General features: G+C 33.1%; 1 protein-coding gene across 1 annotated transcript in view; it reads left to right on the forward strand.

Annotated features, from left to right (window-relative positions):
• LOC145669002 (sodium channel protein Nach-like) overlaps positions 1 to 18,008 on the forward strand; it is a 192,482-nt gene that overhangs the window by 53,369 nt on the left and 121,105 nt on the right. The window contains exons 3-6 of the mRNA XM_081737368.1: positions 2,240 to 2,393; positions 9,902 to 10,026; positions 13,789 to 13,891; positions 15,541 to 15,826. Of these exons, the coding sequence (XP_081593494.1) occupies positions 2,240 to 2,393; positions 9,902 to 10,026; positions 13,789 to 13,891; positions 15,541 to 15,826 (668 nt within the window). The remainder of the gene's footprint in view (positions 1 to 2,239; positions 2,394 to 9,901; positions 10,027 to 13,788; positions 13,892 to 15,540; positions 15,827 to 18,008) is intronic.

Consider the following 18,008-nt stretch of genomic DNA (forward strand, 5'->3'; position numbering starts at 1 on the left):
TAGCATAATTTGTTTCCATTTTTGGCTGGGTGTATTTGTATGTATTTTTTGTAAAAAAGAAGAAGAAGAAAGAAAAGAACTGAAACGAAAACTTTAAAAAATAGAGTAAAAAACAAATAAATGAAACAAATGTGGGTTGCACTTCCTTGAATATAGCTAAATTAATCTTATCACATAACTTCTATCATAGGAATTTGACACTGAACAACTACGGAAAGTTTCGTAAGAACAGGGAAAATTTTTGTCAATTAAGGGAATTTTTTAAGGAAACGTCCGAATACTGCTACGCAGCTACAGAAACATAACAAAAGTACTCTTACTCTACTGGACTTCCCCTAACTTTACCTTTTAAACAAACTGAAGACGATTATAACAGCACTGTGTTGAATTACTATAGGCAAGTTTGTAAGTATAATGGAATAATACAACTTCCATAGATTGGTAAACTGTTAATAATTAATCCAATCTTGCAGACTAATAGGACTGCAGTAGGTGACAGCAAAAATCTTAATCGCGGGAAGAGCCAAGAAATACAAGTAGAGTGTTCCTTAAAAAAATGATGCAATTACCTACTTTTATCTTTTTAATCAGTTCTTCTCTTTATTCCAAAGAGGGATAGTCATTTGGTTAGTGTGACTTGATTCTAAGGTATATGAATCTGTGATGGATAACATTGTATCCATGCGTTTTCTCTAGGATCTCCCTTTTCCTCTCACATTCTCTATGTTTTTCAAAGTCATACAAATTGTGCTACTGTTTGATGTTCCAACTGTGTTAATTGATAGAAGTTGAACCTTTCTGCCATTTCATTTGCCTTGACTCCATAGTGAAGTAACATGAGTTTCTTTAATTCGTCATACGTTTTTTCTGCAGGCTTGTTTGGAGTACACAAATTTCGTAACTCTTCGTATGCCAGAGTATCCATTACTGCTAAAAACGTAGCAACCTTTCGGTCTTCGGGTAAAGCTGCTGATAAAGTCACCTGTTCAAAACGTTCTATGTAGATCTGGATTCTCCCTATTTCTACAGCAAAGGGCTCGAAATTGCCAAAAGAAGCCATCTTGATTCAGAAGCGTAACTTTAAATCACTTTCGACTGCACCAATTGTTATTCCTTGAAATCAGTTAAGAGTCTTCATCTCGGCGAAATTAAAATACCGCTAATTTTACAGCAATTGTGTGATATCTTGAAATAGATAAAAGATAATTGTAATATGGAACAAGAGCGCCCTAGACAATACTATTTTGCGTGAGGTACCGTTATCACAAGTCACCTAGTGGCTTTATGTTTTCATCTGTTTAGAAACGCGAAAATAAATGCCGATTTTCAAAATGGCTCGAAATCGAAAGCAGATAAGTGAGTCGTGATAACGGTTTCTCATGTAAAATGATATTGTCTAGGGCGCTCTTGTTCCATATTACAATTATCTTTTATCTATTTGAAGATATCACATAATTAATGTAAAATTAGCGGTATTTTAATTTCGCTGGAATGAAGACTCTTAAGGTATATTCTTGCTTTAATCAATCTTACAATATCAATGCTTTTTATTAATATCTTATGAACTTCTATTTTACAACTTGTAACATTTCTGTTCACTACTCATATTCAAAAAAACATTGTACTTTTCAGGATACTCTTATTACACACTTCAATATTAATATCCACTTTCTCTAACTTTACTCTGTCTAAAACCATACAACATTATTCTGACTCAAAATCTAAACTAACTACAATCAACTTGAATCCCTCCAAACCACATAAACAACTAACTTGGTATATTCCAAATTATATAGCAACCATTCTCACTTCTTCTTCTACCTCTCTCTTTGTCTTACTCAAGCCTATCCTCATTCCGTACCCTAAGTCTCATTCTATCTTATACCTCTAACATCGGGCATTGTTATGCACAATATATATTGATTTTGAATCTACGAAGTGTCCAAAATAAAACAATTTGTCATATTGGTGATTGTACAATATTTTAATAGTGAATTGGGATATAATAGTTACAATAAGAATGAAGTTATAATACTTGTTTATCACTTCCGTACATTAATTGGCTATGTCTTAAAATCGAAATGTGTAAGTGACACATTATTATTATTATTATTATTATTATTATTATTATTATTATTATTATTATTATTATTATTATTATTATTATTATTATTATTATTATTATTATTATTATTATTATTAGTGTTAGTATTAGTATTAGTATTATTTCTTGTTGTAGGACGTTTGGAGCCATAGAATCAAGAAAGCAAAAAGTTTATAAGAGCTTCTTTCAAGACTTGGCCAATCTTAACATTTATAACATGAAGAATATGATTAAATATGAGAATGATGAAATGTTATTAAATGCCAATTTAAGTGATCTTCAGAATCAAGTAAGTAGATATAATAATAAATATCATACTTGTGTGGTAGCTATAATTGACATCACCAACAGAAGATACTTAAGAGTCCTTCAGTCAGTATTAAGTTTGTTAATATTGTACACTACATGACACACTAATTACTTCATGTTTCAACAGCATAATTTGAGTAATATTCCATCTAGAGTACCTCTTGTCAGTAGTGTGTCATAACCATCTATCTTCTTATCTTCTGTCTATCTGTCTGTCTATCTATCTATCTACCTATATGCAAATTACATATGGTATACATACACAATTATACGTGTGGTCTCAGTTAAAAGGTTAGTTGATATCTGGCATTCGTATCACAGTAGTACTTATCATAAATATAGAATTGTGAATTTTGCAAACGCAATTTCAACCATTAATAATTTCAAGACCTTTATATTTTTAAATCATTAGGAAAGGATGCTCACACATTTCGATTTGAATTAATATTGAAAAAATTAAATGACATTCTCAATTGAGCTTAATATTCTCTGACCAGTGTATCTATAGGTGCTCGAGTGCTCTGTTTACTTAATGATTTTCCCTATGTAGTTATTTTCGGAAAGAGTAAGACTTCATTTATTCTGAATGAATGAAATGGAATGAAATGAAATTTCCAGTTTTACGTCCTACGATTATTCACCGAATCTAAGAAAGACGATGATGATGAAAATGAATGAAATGATTGAATGAAGAAAATGGGAGCAAACGGAAGAACCACGAGAAAACCATGAACACGGTGTTTATTCACCATAAAGCTCACTTGGTGTGGGCTGTGATCGAATTAAGGACCCCAACGAGAGGATAGGTAAAGTAGCTGAACCCAATATGGTCTAATATCCAATATAGCCTGTTTGCTGTTTTCATAGAGTTACCTACATAATGCATTTAACACATACTAAGGTCAGTCAAAATGTAACACACAATGCACTATAATTCGGTAATGGTAGGTACTAAAGAAATGAAATTTTGTAGGTATAAGAAGCATTGGTTGTTTGAAATTGCCTCTTAGATGTATAATTCATTTACTGCACTGCAACCATCTTTATTCCTATGATACACACACACTCATAAAGCTCCTGAGGTTGGTCATTACATCACTTTATCAACACATGTAATGCGGTTATTGTTATCTCAAAACTCTTTTCCACGCAGATGAACCTTCATTCATCTTAACGGATGGAAATTTGATAACGCTAGATCGGAACTGTATGGAGGAAGTTGCGGCAGCACTGTGCATCCCAGTTTGCCTAATCTTTCAGACACATTTTGCCTTATTTGTATCATCTCTCGTCGAGAGCCATGAAACCCAGCCAATGCAATTTTTCGTATGTCCCAATCGTTGGATAGCGTTAGGACAGATATTTTTGTCATACCTATGTATTCCATAATATGTCTCGTTAGCGCAGATATTCTTGTCAGACGTATGTATTCCGTGATACATTTGTCATTTTGGATGAGTTCGATTTTATCGGTTGTGACGATTGACATTCTACCTGACCGTACCTAGTACTGGGTGCTGCAGTGATCATGCCGAAACGTCTAAAGCCATCGATGCATATTACTTCAATTCATTGTGTTATTCCCATACTGACAACAGATTACTGTGAATCGATAATTCGATCACTATACGTTGGCGTAGTAGGGTGTCACGTTGGTGATTCACAGAGGCTTACCTGCAACAACAGGAAATAAAAAATAGGTATAAGTTAGGTGGTAAACAGCCAATGCTTCTACTTACACAATGTCATTTCTCCAGTGTTTACCGTCGCCGATATACTGGGATTGTGGATTACTCTTTGACTGACCTTTGTAATATTTGTACTACATTATGCTGTCTTATGACGTGGTTAATTTGATTGACTGCATAGATCATATCATAGTTGACGAGAGGTACGAAAAAACAGAATTGTGTTCAGCAGCTACAATATCGTGTAAGTAAGTTAATAGTCCTAATTGTAGCAAGTAATGTGTAAGTAAGTTAATAGTCCTAATTGTAGCAAGTAATATGTTCAATACATGTTGTAGTAGCTCTTCGTTTACAACAGTGTATGTAGATTACACTTCAATCTAATATCCTGTTTGTAAGAAAGGGAAATCGAACACTATATAATGACTTAGCTACGTTACTTTTGGATGCTTTTCCGTTCATACACATGTAACAAAATAGTTAACAAGTTTAATGGTAAAAGGGAATACGAAATGAATCCCCAATTAAATAACGAGTAGGACAATATTGATCATATATATTGTTGGGATAGTTGATTCCATGGGGAAAAAGGAAAAAGAAGTTCCACATCGGGAATCCGCAATTAACAGTCGAGATAAGTATTTTGTGAATAGATTTATTTCTCCGTTCACAAGAAGCAGTACTGCCAATTGTAGACCATATTGGGATCGTATACCTTACGTAATGCATCCCGTATATTGTGTGCGTAAGAACAAATACCTCTTTTAAACTTCAAAATCACCCAATTGAGGTGGACATCGACTAACTTTAGAGCAATTTGCTCTGGTTTATCATACCTTTGTCCATCGATAAATATTGTTGAAAATCACTGTATTCCATAGCACAAGAAGTTCACTTCACAGAAAATTGACAGGTAAGTACAAAATTAAATATAGTGATTTTCCTTCGGTGTATACAAAACTGAAAATGGGATTCTAGCGTTGTGTATTTTTTAAAAAGATTCAAATTAAGAAGGCTCTGTAGAGAGAATTATACCTAGATACTTAATGAGCAGTGTTACAGTGTAATCTCGAAGTGTTACGGTTTCGGGATCAAAGCATTTATCAGACACTTTCTTGAATGATGAAACCGTTGCTATGATCATGATACTGTAACAAAGTAATACTTTACTTATGTAACTATAATGTTATGTTCATAGTGTTAGTTTGTCTGAATTAAATGCAAAGTACCTATTTATTTTTACGTTGTATCTGTGTATTCGTATTACAGACTATTAGTGTAACACACATTATGACTTTCTTTGTGCAAATTATTTTCTAAATTGAATTTCTTTACTTTATTTCATATCTATTTATTAATATTTAGTAGTTGTCGCGCCCGAGCCTTCGGCTTGCTGTATAGTCTAGTTAGAATCGTACTTAATTAAAAGCCCTAATTGGTTACATTTAAGAAATTTATGTATTATGCTTTGGGTTTGTTCTCCAACCAACATGCGGTTACACAAATATTAATCTTCAAATCTAAATATGCTAGGCAGATCTTCCATTAATAAACAGGAATACGCGATCATGTTTAATATCATCACTAGTCCATTTTGAATTGCATAAGTTACAATTAAATCATCACAATCTTTCTACTGTATATAAAAGAACAAATCCTGACTGATCGATGCCCATGACAAACCGCTTAAGCTACAAACTTGAAATTTAGATAGGATATATAATTTGTGATGTAAGGTCCCACTAAGGAATGTGGGGAAGGGGGAAAGAGGGGTGACAATCATTATATTAAAATGTCCATATCTCAAAAACTGAATGTTAGAGACATGAATTTTGGTATATGGACTTCTTATTTAAAATAATTTGAAACGTCTTTAAGCTTGTTTTGATATTTGACTTAAAAGGACAGAAAAGAGAGTGAGAAGGAAAAAGAAATGGGAACTATAATTACCTGTATTATAATAAGATGTCCAAATCTCAGAATCTCTTAAGGTTAGAGACATGAAATTCGGTATTTGTATTTTTCACTTAAAGTAATTAAAGACGTGTTTAAGCATTTTTTCATATTTCCTCTGCAAGGGAAGGAAAAAGGCGGAAAGCAAAGAAGAGTCGGGGTTGCAATGGTTAAAATAAATTGGCTATATCTCGAAATCTCTTAAGGTTAGAGGCATGAAAATTGGTGTTTAGAGTTTTAATTTAGAGATATGTTAGGGTTACGAAAGATGCGAGACCGTAGACCGAGCAAATGGGGAATCTGAGGGCGAACTCTAAATATGGTTGCAATATCGTGTTCGTGAGTTTTCTCGAGGTACTCCCGTTTCCTCTCAGAATTTAATTCCACCAATTCTTCCATCATCATTCAGTTGCTTTAATCATCGGTATCCCTTAGCCTAACAGGCATAATCGTGGGACGTTAAACTAATAGGTTTCATTTCATTTTCTAAATACGGTTACAGCCCTTGTACTACTTTGAAATAATTAAATTGAAAGAACACAGCTCTTAAGTTGCTATAAAATCTTCAGAGAAATTTTAAATTTGCTAAACTAGCGTTAGCAGAAAAACGGTAGCGCGGGTAGCGACATCTCTTAGATTGATGCATTATTAGACAGTGTGACGCACCGAGGCACTTCGGTTCTGTAAATATTGAACATAATGGTTTATTTTATACCAATAAGCTGAAATCAAAATACTGTTTATCAATATTATAAATGGATTTTTTGTGATAACAAAGTACAGTAAGTTTGTAAAGATAGTATAAAGTTATACAAAGGACACACTATATCATAACAAATCAATGCATAAGAATGTGAATCTAGTAATCTATTCAATTCTCAGTCTCTTCATCTGCAAGTTTTAGGGGTGAACCTCAAGATTTTCTTGTCAGACATGACCTTTTAGAATTCTAAATCCAGTTTCTCTCAACTGAAGCAGATGATGAATTGTTCTGATTCAAAGCGTGCACCGACTATGAACAAGTTACATTTTATGATTCCTGCACTGTTCCCCTTTTCCCGTTTCGCCTTATGACCTCTAGCAATGAAATTTGCAAGTAAAACGTGTTGTCACTTTCCATCTTGATGTAAGGCGGAACGGGCAATCTCGATGTGCATTTTCCGGTTTCGCCTTAGGAACTTTATGTTGGTAGGCTTGCAAATACATTCATAGATATAATTTAATTTGTTTACTCATATAACAAAATAAGTACAGTACTTACAAAAAATTACAGAACATCTATACAAGATGCTATTTATCTTCCATATGTATACAATGAGCAGCAACATTTAAGTTTTGTATTAGAGAAATCTGTTTTCTACTCAGTCTACATTTTAAAGTACGCAGTCGAATGTTTAATTGTCTACATTTATATTTCTGATGTCTTGCTGCATGTCCTGCTAAAAACATGGCCATAAAAGTTTCATTTTCTGATTGCTCCTTCCTTATTGAGGCTTTGGTCTTGGCGGTACGTCAATTTAAAAAGAATAACAGGTTGTATAAAATGTACCTATATACTATTAATAAGGAACCAAAAATAATTTATGAAAGTCAATTTGTTTGACTGCGATTTTATGGATATAAATGAAAGAAAAAAGCTCGAAGAAAGTGTAAGATTAAACTTAGATACCATTATACAATATGTAGTATAGCAATAAATTCGAGTTAGGCAAATCAGAGTTTCGCAAAGGATGATTAATTTCATTTTTTAAAATTATTTTAACGTATTAGCGTTGTTCAATTTCCTCTTAAATTATTTCATTTTATATTACAAACATTCTTCATTTGCTGTATCAGGAGTCCTGGGAGACCGAACCACCTCCTCGAAATCCAGACTTTTCTGTAAATTTTGTCTAATTTTAGGAGCGATATTACAAATTTTAATGCAGTTTGTCCTCACACTCCCCCCCCCCCGAAATGAATCTCTGCTCACATCACTGACTGTAAGTATTAAACAAGTGTAATAAACATATAAGAAGCGAATCCCATTTGGCAGGATATGGTTTGGAGGGCTAGCTGCCCATTCCTTTCCCCGACTACCACTGTATATATCGCTATTGTAAATTCCTTGTTGCTCCTATTTTATTATTTTTTTTTATATTAACTTTACCAAATAAAACTATCCTTCCTTTGGATTGTGGAAGAGTTTATTTTTTTTCCCTACCTAAGTATAGTCGTACACTTTTTGCTTTTTTTTTTTTTTTTACTTTAATGAACATGGGCTCAAACTATTTGATGGCTGGGAAGTTTCGTGACTCGGGGTTTCTGCAAAAATGTTTTCATTACGCAATAAATGAAACATAATTGTAAGAACTATCATTTTAATTTGTCCTTCTACTTTACACATAAGTACTGAGCGTCGGCAAGATTTTTTTCCCACTCTTCAAACCTTGTCTGCACTCCTGATCGGAGTCAGTTGTTTTCGAGAAGTTCCAATTCTATTTCTGTAGACAGAATAAACGATTGTCATTGAGGTTAAAAGAAATAAAGTACATGTAAAGGGATAGTGATTCTACTGTTTTTATATACAACGAAAGAAAAAAATAAATCCGGTATAGAGAAATGAAAAATGACAACGTGAATTTGAAAGATTGGCAGCAAATTCGAAGAAATCACGTTTGGTCATGGGTCAAAATTTTGATGCTGGGCCAAAGTTCGCCAGTCTACCCCTGCCCTCTGATCATTAATTCTAAGTCCTGAATTCAACTCAATACCTTCTTTTTCAGTGAAATCTGTTTCCAGTTTCTCAGTATCCTTCTGTTGAACATTTTAATTACATTTATATTTATTCAAGCAGGGTTACCAATATAAAATGAAAATTATTGTAAGGCAAAACGGGGATTCCTATTTTGCCTTATGATAGCAAATCATTAAGTACCAATTTTTGATTGATGTTTTCTGGGATAAGAATCATAAGGCAAAACGGGTAAAGGCAAACAGTGAAGACACGACATTTTATACACTATAATTCATTTAACCGTTGAGCTCTGTGGCTAAGCTGTTAGCGTACGCGCCTTGGGCGTGGGAGACCCGGGTTCAATTCCCGGCGGGAGCTCATGTGGTTCGGATTCCACGTTAATCGGTAGGTCCACGTCTCATATAACCTCCCTACTGAACGGGACGTTAAAATCAACTCAACTCATTTAACCATTGTTTTATTATTTAACCGTAATTTTAGCTGACCAACTATTCACAGAACTCTACTTTCACTTTTTAAATACTTAAGATGAAACTTCACTGGAGGTGTATAAAAAAATGTTTTTTTTAACTCTAAAATATTTTAAAATGTCTTGGTTTTCATTGTTGTTGCAAATAAAATTTAAAATTAAAGCAATAAATTAAATTCATGGTTAATAATAAATTTCTATGAATAATAAATTATTCATTGTTACTACACTAAATATTAAAAATTTTGAATTGATTTTTTTCCCCTTTCAGGCGAAAGGAATTTTTTTTTACTTTCCAACCAGGAACCGAACCCAGAACCATGTGCCTCAAAGGCATACATGTTAGCCACTGGACTATCGGAGAAGGCTTAGTATAAATATTAAATAAAGAATTATACTTTGTTTTCTTTTAAAAAAATATACTTTAAAATTAATTTTATCTGGAGCCTTAGCCAACCAAAATCATATTCGGGGTAGTCTATATGTCTATATATATATATATATATATATATATGCGTGTGTGTGTGTGTGTGTGTGTGTCTATACACCTATATGTCTAAAGTGCCGTTATACTATTTGTGCTTTTGGATTGCTATACTGATTATGGGTGCACACATTTAATAATTGGGTATTTCTTGTAGGTACGCACGATTCCAAAAATGTCAGTGATGTTCATAAGAAAGAAAGAGAGAGTTAACGGCGAATTTCTTAACAACGATTATGGATCATGTGTTGCTTATAATTCTGCATTAACTAAGATTGCAAGGTAAGATATACTTTGCTACAAGGTCTAGCATCTTTTAGACGCTATTAAATGTGCAATGTTAGTTTTTTTTAACGATTTTTAAAAAAGCTTCCGCTATGTAGTTGCATTGGTGATATTTGACTGCTAACAGAGTAAAATTCAATTTTAAGAAATATTTGCTTCTCGCATAATTAATATATTTGTACGAAGGCTATTTTGTTTCAACCTCCATTAAGGCGCCAGAGAAAAACTACGTAACATGACGTAACGAAGATAAGACAAATTGTTCATTGGATACCACTCTTCCTCCACACAGATGGATAGACTCTTCCTTTCAAACCTTTTTGGAATAAAAGCGTGAAAACATGTCGAGCACAATCGAAGTGTCCACCAACTGTGGACGTCGAGTGCAATCGATGTGAGCGCCAAGTGTGAACGTAGAATGCAATCGAAGTGTCCGCCAAGTGTAAACTAGATGATATAATTCCATTTCTCTAGGCGACTACTAACTTCTATGAAGTTTAAAGATGAGACAATTCATAAATCATAATCTACGCCTTTTAAGAACTACATGATTCATGCGCTCATCAAGGTTGTCTCTGGCATCACTGATTTCCATCCTTGGTTACTCTAGTTATATACTTGGGTAAGTCTTTCTCTAAATTCTCTTCAGCGTTAATATACATAGTTGTCGCTTATAAATTTCCCTTCATAACCTTTACGTTCGTATGACAATGAATTGTAGATGCAATATGCCCCTCCACCTGGAGAAACCGAATTATATCACATAGTTCACATTTGGTGGGTGCTTCCATTCTATGCAATATGTTTTTAGGCTCGCTGCTCTACAATGATTAAATGGAAGTCTTTCCATTGGTGTACGGATGGGAAGTCTTGTCCCCCCCCCCCAATGAAGAACTTTGTCTTGTCCCCGTTTCGTCATCTCACATAGTTCTCCTGTAGTGAAGGTTGAAAGAATAATAGCCCTCAAACATCCTTGCTCATTTTCATGCCTTTTAAAATATTTATTTTATTAACGTACTGCAGTTTAGAAGTGAATTTGTTTATATTTATACTGCATTATTAAACCTAACGTTACTGAATCTTGAAGATAATAGTATATATTCAGAACATGTATAAGGATATCAATGAATTTAAGAAAGAATATCAACCTCATGCTTATACGAGAGTTATCGCAAAAGTCATGACAACTTTTTTTTCGGAAATGGGAACAAAGAGAGAAATTCTGAAATATGCAAACGGAAGGTTAGTACATGTAAACGTTAAATATAGAGTTGGATGAACAGACATATCCTCATTAGGACATAACCAAAGAAAAATAAGTGAACAAACTCCATGGCTCTGGATAAGTAGAGTAACAAATAAAACACAGTTCTGACCAGAGCAGAATGAAATATTATACTTACAATGTGTTACAGTTTCAAGGACCTAACGTCCTCTTCATCAGACACAAAAATAAGTGCAATGAACAATTCGTTTCATACATGTTTTACCTCGAACTACAACATTACAAACCATTACAAGTACAAAAGCCCAGGACACATACCATGGCTTATTCGAGAGAAATCCTGCAAACGATGCATTCATCCTTCATGATCACATGATAGTCCATGCGGTAGCGTGTGTGAAGAATCTTCTCGCGTGATGGGGATGGGAAGTACTCGAACATCCACAATATTGCCAGAATTATCACCTTGTCATTTCGACTTCATACCAAAATTAAAGGTGCTATTGAAATATTGTCACAGCAATGAGCTATGAAATTACAAGATTCGCTTAGGGTGAGGCCACGGGAATTCACCGCCTTCCACATCATTGGTAGCGTCTAATGGATTATTTGGGAGACTACTTCGAAGGATTCTAAATGCCACTGGTATGTATTTTCGGGCTTTACGTATAATTGTAGTTCTACTTGTAATGGTTTTTAATGTTTTAATTCAAGTTAAAATACGATAATAATTTGTGAAGAATGTGAAATGCATACAGCAGGACCGTATATTTCAGAGCCTAACTGAACAGAATAGAAATGACTATAAAGAAACAAAATAAACATAAATTTCGGGATATAGATGAAATTCCTGCTGAGTTAATTCTAACTGGAGACGACAAATTGTGGAACGAGACCCAGAAACTCATTATCTTCTGGCAACGAGGAGCTGCCACAAGACTGACAGGAATCAGTTATTATTCCAGTTCGGAAGAAAGGTGACAAAACTGATTGTAATAATTATTGAGGCATATGTCTTTTGTCAACATCCTATAAAATCTTCTCGAACACGTTGTTAGTAAGATTGACCCCATATGAAATTATTGGGGATTATCTGTGCAGATTTAGGAGAAATCGATTAACTATCGACTAGATATTTACCATTCGTCAAATTTTCACCCCGGTACATTAAATACTTATTGATTTCAAAAAGGCTTACGACATTGTTAAAAATAAAACATTATTAAACTTTCTTACTGAATTCGGTATACCGGAAAAACTAATTAGATTAAGATGTGTTTAAATGAATCTCTGAAACATATTCATGTGGAGAATGGGCTGAAACAAAGAGATACGTTGCCTCCATTATTACCCAATTTTGTTCTGGAATACACTATAGGAAAATTAAAGATATCAATCAGGGGCTAGAGATGAATGTATTAATCAGGTTAGGGCGTATGCTGATTATGTAAAGCGGATAGGGAATGATATGAGGATAATAGAAAAAAATGCAGAGGTTTTATTAAATGTCTGCAAGGAGATCGGCTTAGAAGTAAACACAGAAAAACCTAAATACATGGAAATTCGACGATCTCAAAATATTGCAAATTATAGAGGTCTTAAAATGTCAAATAATGCTTTCGGCAAAGTGGATACTTTCAAATATCTAGGATCAACATTAACAGACCAAAACCATATCCACAAAGAAATTAAGTGGTGACTGAAAGCAGAGAATTCTTTATAATTCAGTTCAAAATCTTTTGTATTCAATAATTCTGTCGACAAATTTAAGCTTAAACTATAAGTAGATATTATAAGCAATTTAATCTTTAAATAATTAATTACCTTTACTTTTAAGTTACTACATGCCTTTTAAGCTAACGAGGACATTTATAAAGTAATGGCAATAACGAAGCGAATAGTGAAATGACAATAAATAGAGGAAGGGTGAAAGAAATCACACATCTTAGAGGGTGCAGGAGAAAAATAATCGATTATAAACAATACATTGTGATATTTAGTTACGTTCAACTCATAGATAGTTGTAAAAACAACAATCTTTGGGTGTCAAGTTATTAAAAGTTTAGGAAAAGTTAGTGGTATTTAGAAGAACATGTTCTGATTCAAGGTTATACTTTGTTCTTCTTCGAATTCATATTTCCTCGATTTTTTCTTCTTCGTTTCATATTATCTGCAACCTTTGATTCATGAACTGTTACGATCCTCATTTGAAGATATTTGTTTTGCAGTAAGAAGCATCATGGTATTTGTTTTGCCATTGAAATAAAATTTTAAGTCTCATTTTCTGTGACCCCAATTCGAGAATAGTAATAAATACACAATTTAATGATAAATTATTTCACTTTTTGCTGTTATTACTGTCTCTTTGCACATAAAGGAAAACACGAGTAACTGTTAAATTGCATTTAAAATTTTAGAAGTTGACAGATGAGGAAATGACTGCTCAACATAAATTACAATAACATTATTCTGTTTTATAATTACATGCTTTTTTCCTATAATGGAAATAATATTTCCTTTTGTCTTACTTGTAGTGAAGGGTATGAGTACGCTGAGGAACTTATAAGAAACAACTCTCTTGAAAGCAGCGACGAACAGCTGACTATAGGGGTAGCATACCCTTTCGAAGGAACAGAGGTATGAATACATATCGAATTGGTATCATAATTTCTAATTCTTGAAGTAAACGTTGCAAATCCTTAATGTAAATTTACGTGTACTTCTGATTTAAGTATCCTTTACTTAATTAAGTCAATAAGTTGTGGTTTGTAATGCTAATGTCATATTTATGAAATTTTCCGTCTGATTTTCAGTCATTATTGTTCTAAAACCATTTTCTTGGAGAAAGCTTGGTTTGATTGACCTGCGAAGAAACTGTATTGGCAGTTGTATTTGTTGAAACAGTACATTATCTTGTCTTTCAGAGTATTAACTTGTTTTTCACTATTACGTTCTTTTGTTAAGCTTGTAATAATCATCCTTTTCTATTAGCTCTCCCAATTACTGGTAAAAATATGTTAGTATTCAGCTACGCGAATTACAGTGAACGCATTGAAAATATTCAGTCAGAGAATAACATATTCTCTATAAGACTTCAAAAAAGTCTTTATTTTTTGGCGGTTTAATGAATTTTGCCTAAATGATAGCATATTTCATGAAGTTACAAATTCGTGAAAGTTCGAAAGGTATTGCTTCCTTTACATAGACTTCTTATCTGCTAAACAGAACAGGGTATGATGTAATGACGTAGTTCTATAGGGATTCCAAAGAAGTTCTGGATTTATTCATATATTGCAACAACCATGCAGTTTATAATAAATAATAATCAAAAATTAGCAATCAAGTAATCTGAAATATTTCGTCATTATGCATTTAGAACTAATTTCAGAACATTAGTAGAATTCTCTTTATAACTTAATTTTTTACCATTTTAAATAATGCTAGTGACCTAGAGACATTTTAGATTTGTACGGAGATATTCTTTTCGTAAAGTGTATGAGATTGATTATTTGTTACTAAACTTCTACTAGAAGTTTAAATTCAAAATTTTAAACTTTTACTATTTGCTGAAACATTTAAACGTGTATGTACTAAATAAATGCTCAAACCTTATACAAACTTAACTAGACATTACAAAAATTAACTTAAAACGTTCAAATTTTTATTTGAATATTTGCTTACTCAATAAACTGTCACTAAAACGCTAAAACGTTTAAAAGATATTCAAATTTTTATTAAAATATTTGAACATTTATAAAAACGTTAAAAAGTATTAACTAAAATAGTCTAAACATTTCATTAAAGCTTTCAAACTTTTGTTAAACCATTTAAACGCTCACAGAAAACGCTTACATGTTTACTAAAGTTCTTATTTTATTAAAAGCTTTTAAATTGAAATTTAAAACTTTTCAAGACTCAAGACGTAATTTTGGAAAACCTCAATTGATAGAATACCTGCTGGAATCAAGATGTTGGTGTTCGAAGCTTGCGATATCTTATTTTCTGACATGTTTTATTTATTTTCTAAATTGTGACAGAAACAATAAGCTTAGTTTTGACTTGTTTTTAAACCACACCTATTGTACATTAACTACAAGAATGTAAGATCTTAGATTTCAGTGATGAGCTAATTTTTCCATAATTAAATTCTTTCTATGTTGAACTTATTAATCAAAACATCATTAACTTGAGTTAACAAAAAAAACCTCTTTCTACAGTAATTGATTTATAATAAGATGTGAGTTCTGAAATTTTGTAGATACATTTTAACTTTATTATTATTTCAGATGTTCCTGACCTCGCCGTACGAATATCCACAAAAGATCACAAACTACTTCATGTTTAACGTTAAACAAGGTATAAACATGTTTATGTTCAACGTGGAATTATTTCCTATCGTGAGCACTCACAATCTTCGGAAACTGAATGTGCATCAAAGGAACTGTTTATTTCGAAATGAACTCAAATTGGATATCAGCCATGTTTATACACGAGTTGCTTGCAATATGCAGTGTAAATTTGAGAAAGTAATGAAAATATGTCAGTGTTCACCTCCTATATTTTATAATCTAGGTAATTTCTTTTGTAGTTCAATTCTTTGACTTTTGATTCTTTTTTTTTACCTTGATCAATGCGCTTATTTTTTGAAAAAAATCAGAAAGATGATAGTGAGCGCTCTATTTTGAAGTAACTTTAACTAATGGTCCATAGAGGGAGTGGAATCTTTCAGTAGTTTATGAGTGTTACAACAGTGAACAGCCAGTCCATTCCCGGTTCTAGAAATCTCCATCTTTCCTCTCCATTACATTTCCTCATTTCAGCCATTCCGATGGTCATGGCACGACAGCCATCTACGTATTAATGGAAGAGTAAATAAACGACAATATTTCTTATCGGCCCTCATAGTACTTTTAATAAGAGTTGAATCCAATCAGTGAGAACACAAGTTACTGAGTCTTGAAAATGGAATTAAGCAAAATGATGAGTTCGTGTTCCCTTCGTGGAATACAAACACATCAATCTACTTATCATCTCATATGTCAAATTTGCATGGGATCGCACAAAGTCTACGATCATCTAGCCATGGAAGCTAACAACACAGTCAGTCCACAGTATGTTTCGCCGATAGCTGCTGTTCTCGCGGAATGATTTCAAGTTAATCAACCCACAGCTCACTGATCAACTGGAACTGTCAAGTGATCCTAAATACGACTCAACATCAATGAATAGGAGGGCTCCTGCAGCTACTTGCTAGATCAGAAACTCACATTCTGACATCTCCAACAAACAAAACGAACAGTTACGCAACGACTCAGAGCCATATCATGTCTTCCCCGGTCTCCATAGCTGGAATTAACTGTGAAGATACACCTCTATCAGGTGCTTATCAGATCAGTGTTACAACATGCCAATCCTGCATGGCAACATGCCACCAAAAAATACATATTTATCAACCAATTTCAAATATTAATAGTTCAGAATCATGTCAGCAAACTCATAACTAGATATAACAATGACACCCGCATAGTACAATAACATGAGGATTCCAACATTCCTTGTCTATAAGATATGATGCAGCAACATGCAAGGAAATTCTGGCATACACTACAGCAATCAACCCAGCAGTCGCACAAGAAATAGGGAACATCACTACTAAACATCCACGAAACATCTATACTAAACCTGAACCACATTAAATGTTAATCAGTATACACTCAAAATTTCGTGAAGATAGAAGATTTTAAAGACATTACCTCCTGTAATACATTACCTCTGGAACTGCGGCAGTCACGTTCCTACCTGCATAGAAACGCCCTTCAATTAAATTCCATGACAATACAAATCTGAGGCACAATAAACCAGGAACTTGAAAAATTTGTCAATTAATATCTTCAATTGCATCTTGAAACATTTTGAGCGTTTCTACAAAGTGACCGAATACCAGATTTTAGTTGTTCTTTTGTCTTTTCCAAAGGACTATAAAATATTTGTTTGCAAAAGCACTGAATTGAAACTCAGTACAGCCAAGAAGAAAAAATAAGTGACAACTGCATATTACTAATATTTGCTTTTTACTATCATTTAATTTATCCTCCTGAAAAATAATTTCACTTCTTCAGTGTCTATCCAATTATCCCCAACTAATCCTAATTTCGAAAGCTATTAGTTGTTCTGCGTGAAGTAAAGATTTTCTTTTTACTAAATGTTAGACCTTATGTCGTCTTCTCTTTCAACATTCTTTTCTTTCTCTCGTACGTTCGAAATGTTTTCGCTGTAGAGTCATCAGAATCAAATTTTGTAGAGTCAAATTTTCCCTGTAGAATCAAATTTTGTAGAGTCATAATTCCAAACTTCACAACTTTCTTTAAATGTCAAATGTTTTAGTAGTTGATGGTTATGTGTATAGGCTTTACCTATTTATAGCGATTGATATAGCACATATTTTCATCCCAAAACACGTAAAATTAAAAAAATAGATATTATCAATTTTTGAGCTTTTTGGCTATACAATAACAATAACTCTAAAAGACGGCGTTTGTATACGTTACGTACCATCACATGATCATTCATTTATCATCATCACCGTCTACTTTAGAATAGGCAGCATAACTGTGGATCGTAAAACTTAAAAGATTTTATATTTTTTAACAAATAAACAGACAACCAAATCACGCGAAGAATATTATTCTTAATTTGAAAGGTAAATTTATACCAATTACCTTATACTAATATTAGGAAATGTATTTGATATTAG

This window comes from Thermobia domestica, chromosome 1, assembly GCF_964235325.1.
Source record: "Thermobia domestica chromosome 1, izTheDome1.hap1.1, whole genome shotgun sequence".
Classification (NCBI taxonomy): Eukaryota; Metazoa; Arthropoda; class Insecta; order Zygentoma; family Lepismatidae; genus Thermobia; species Thermobia domestica.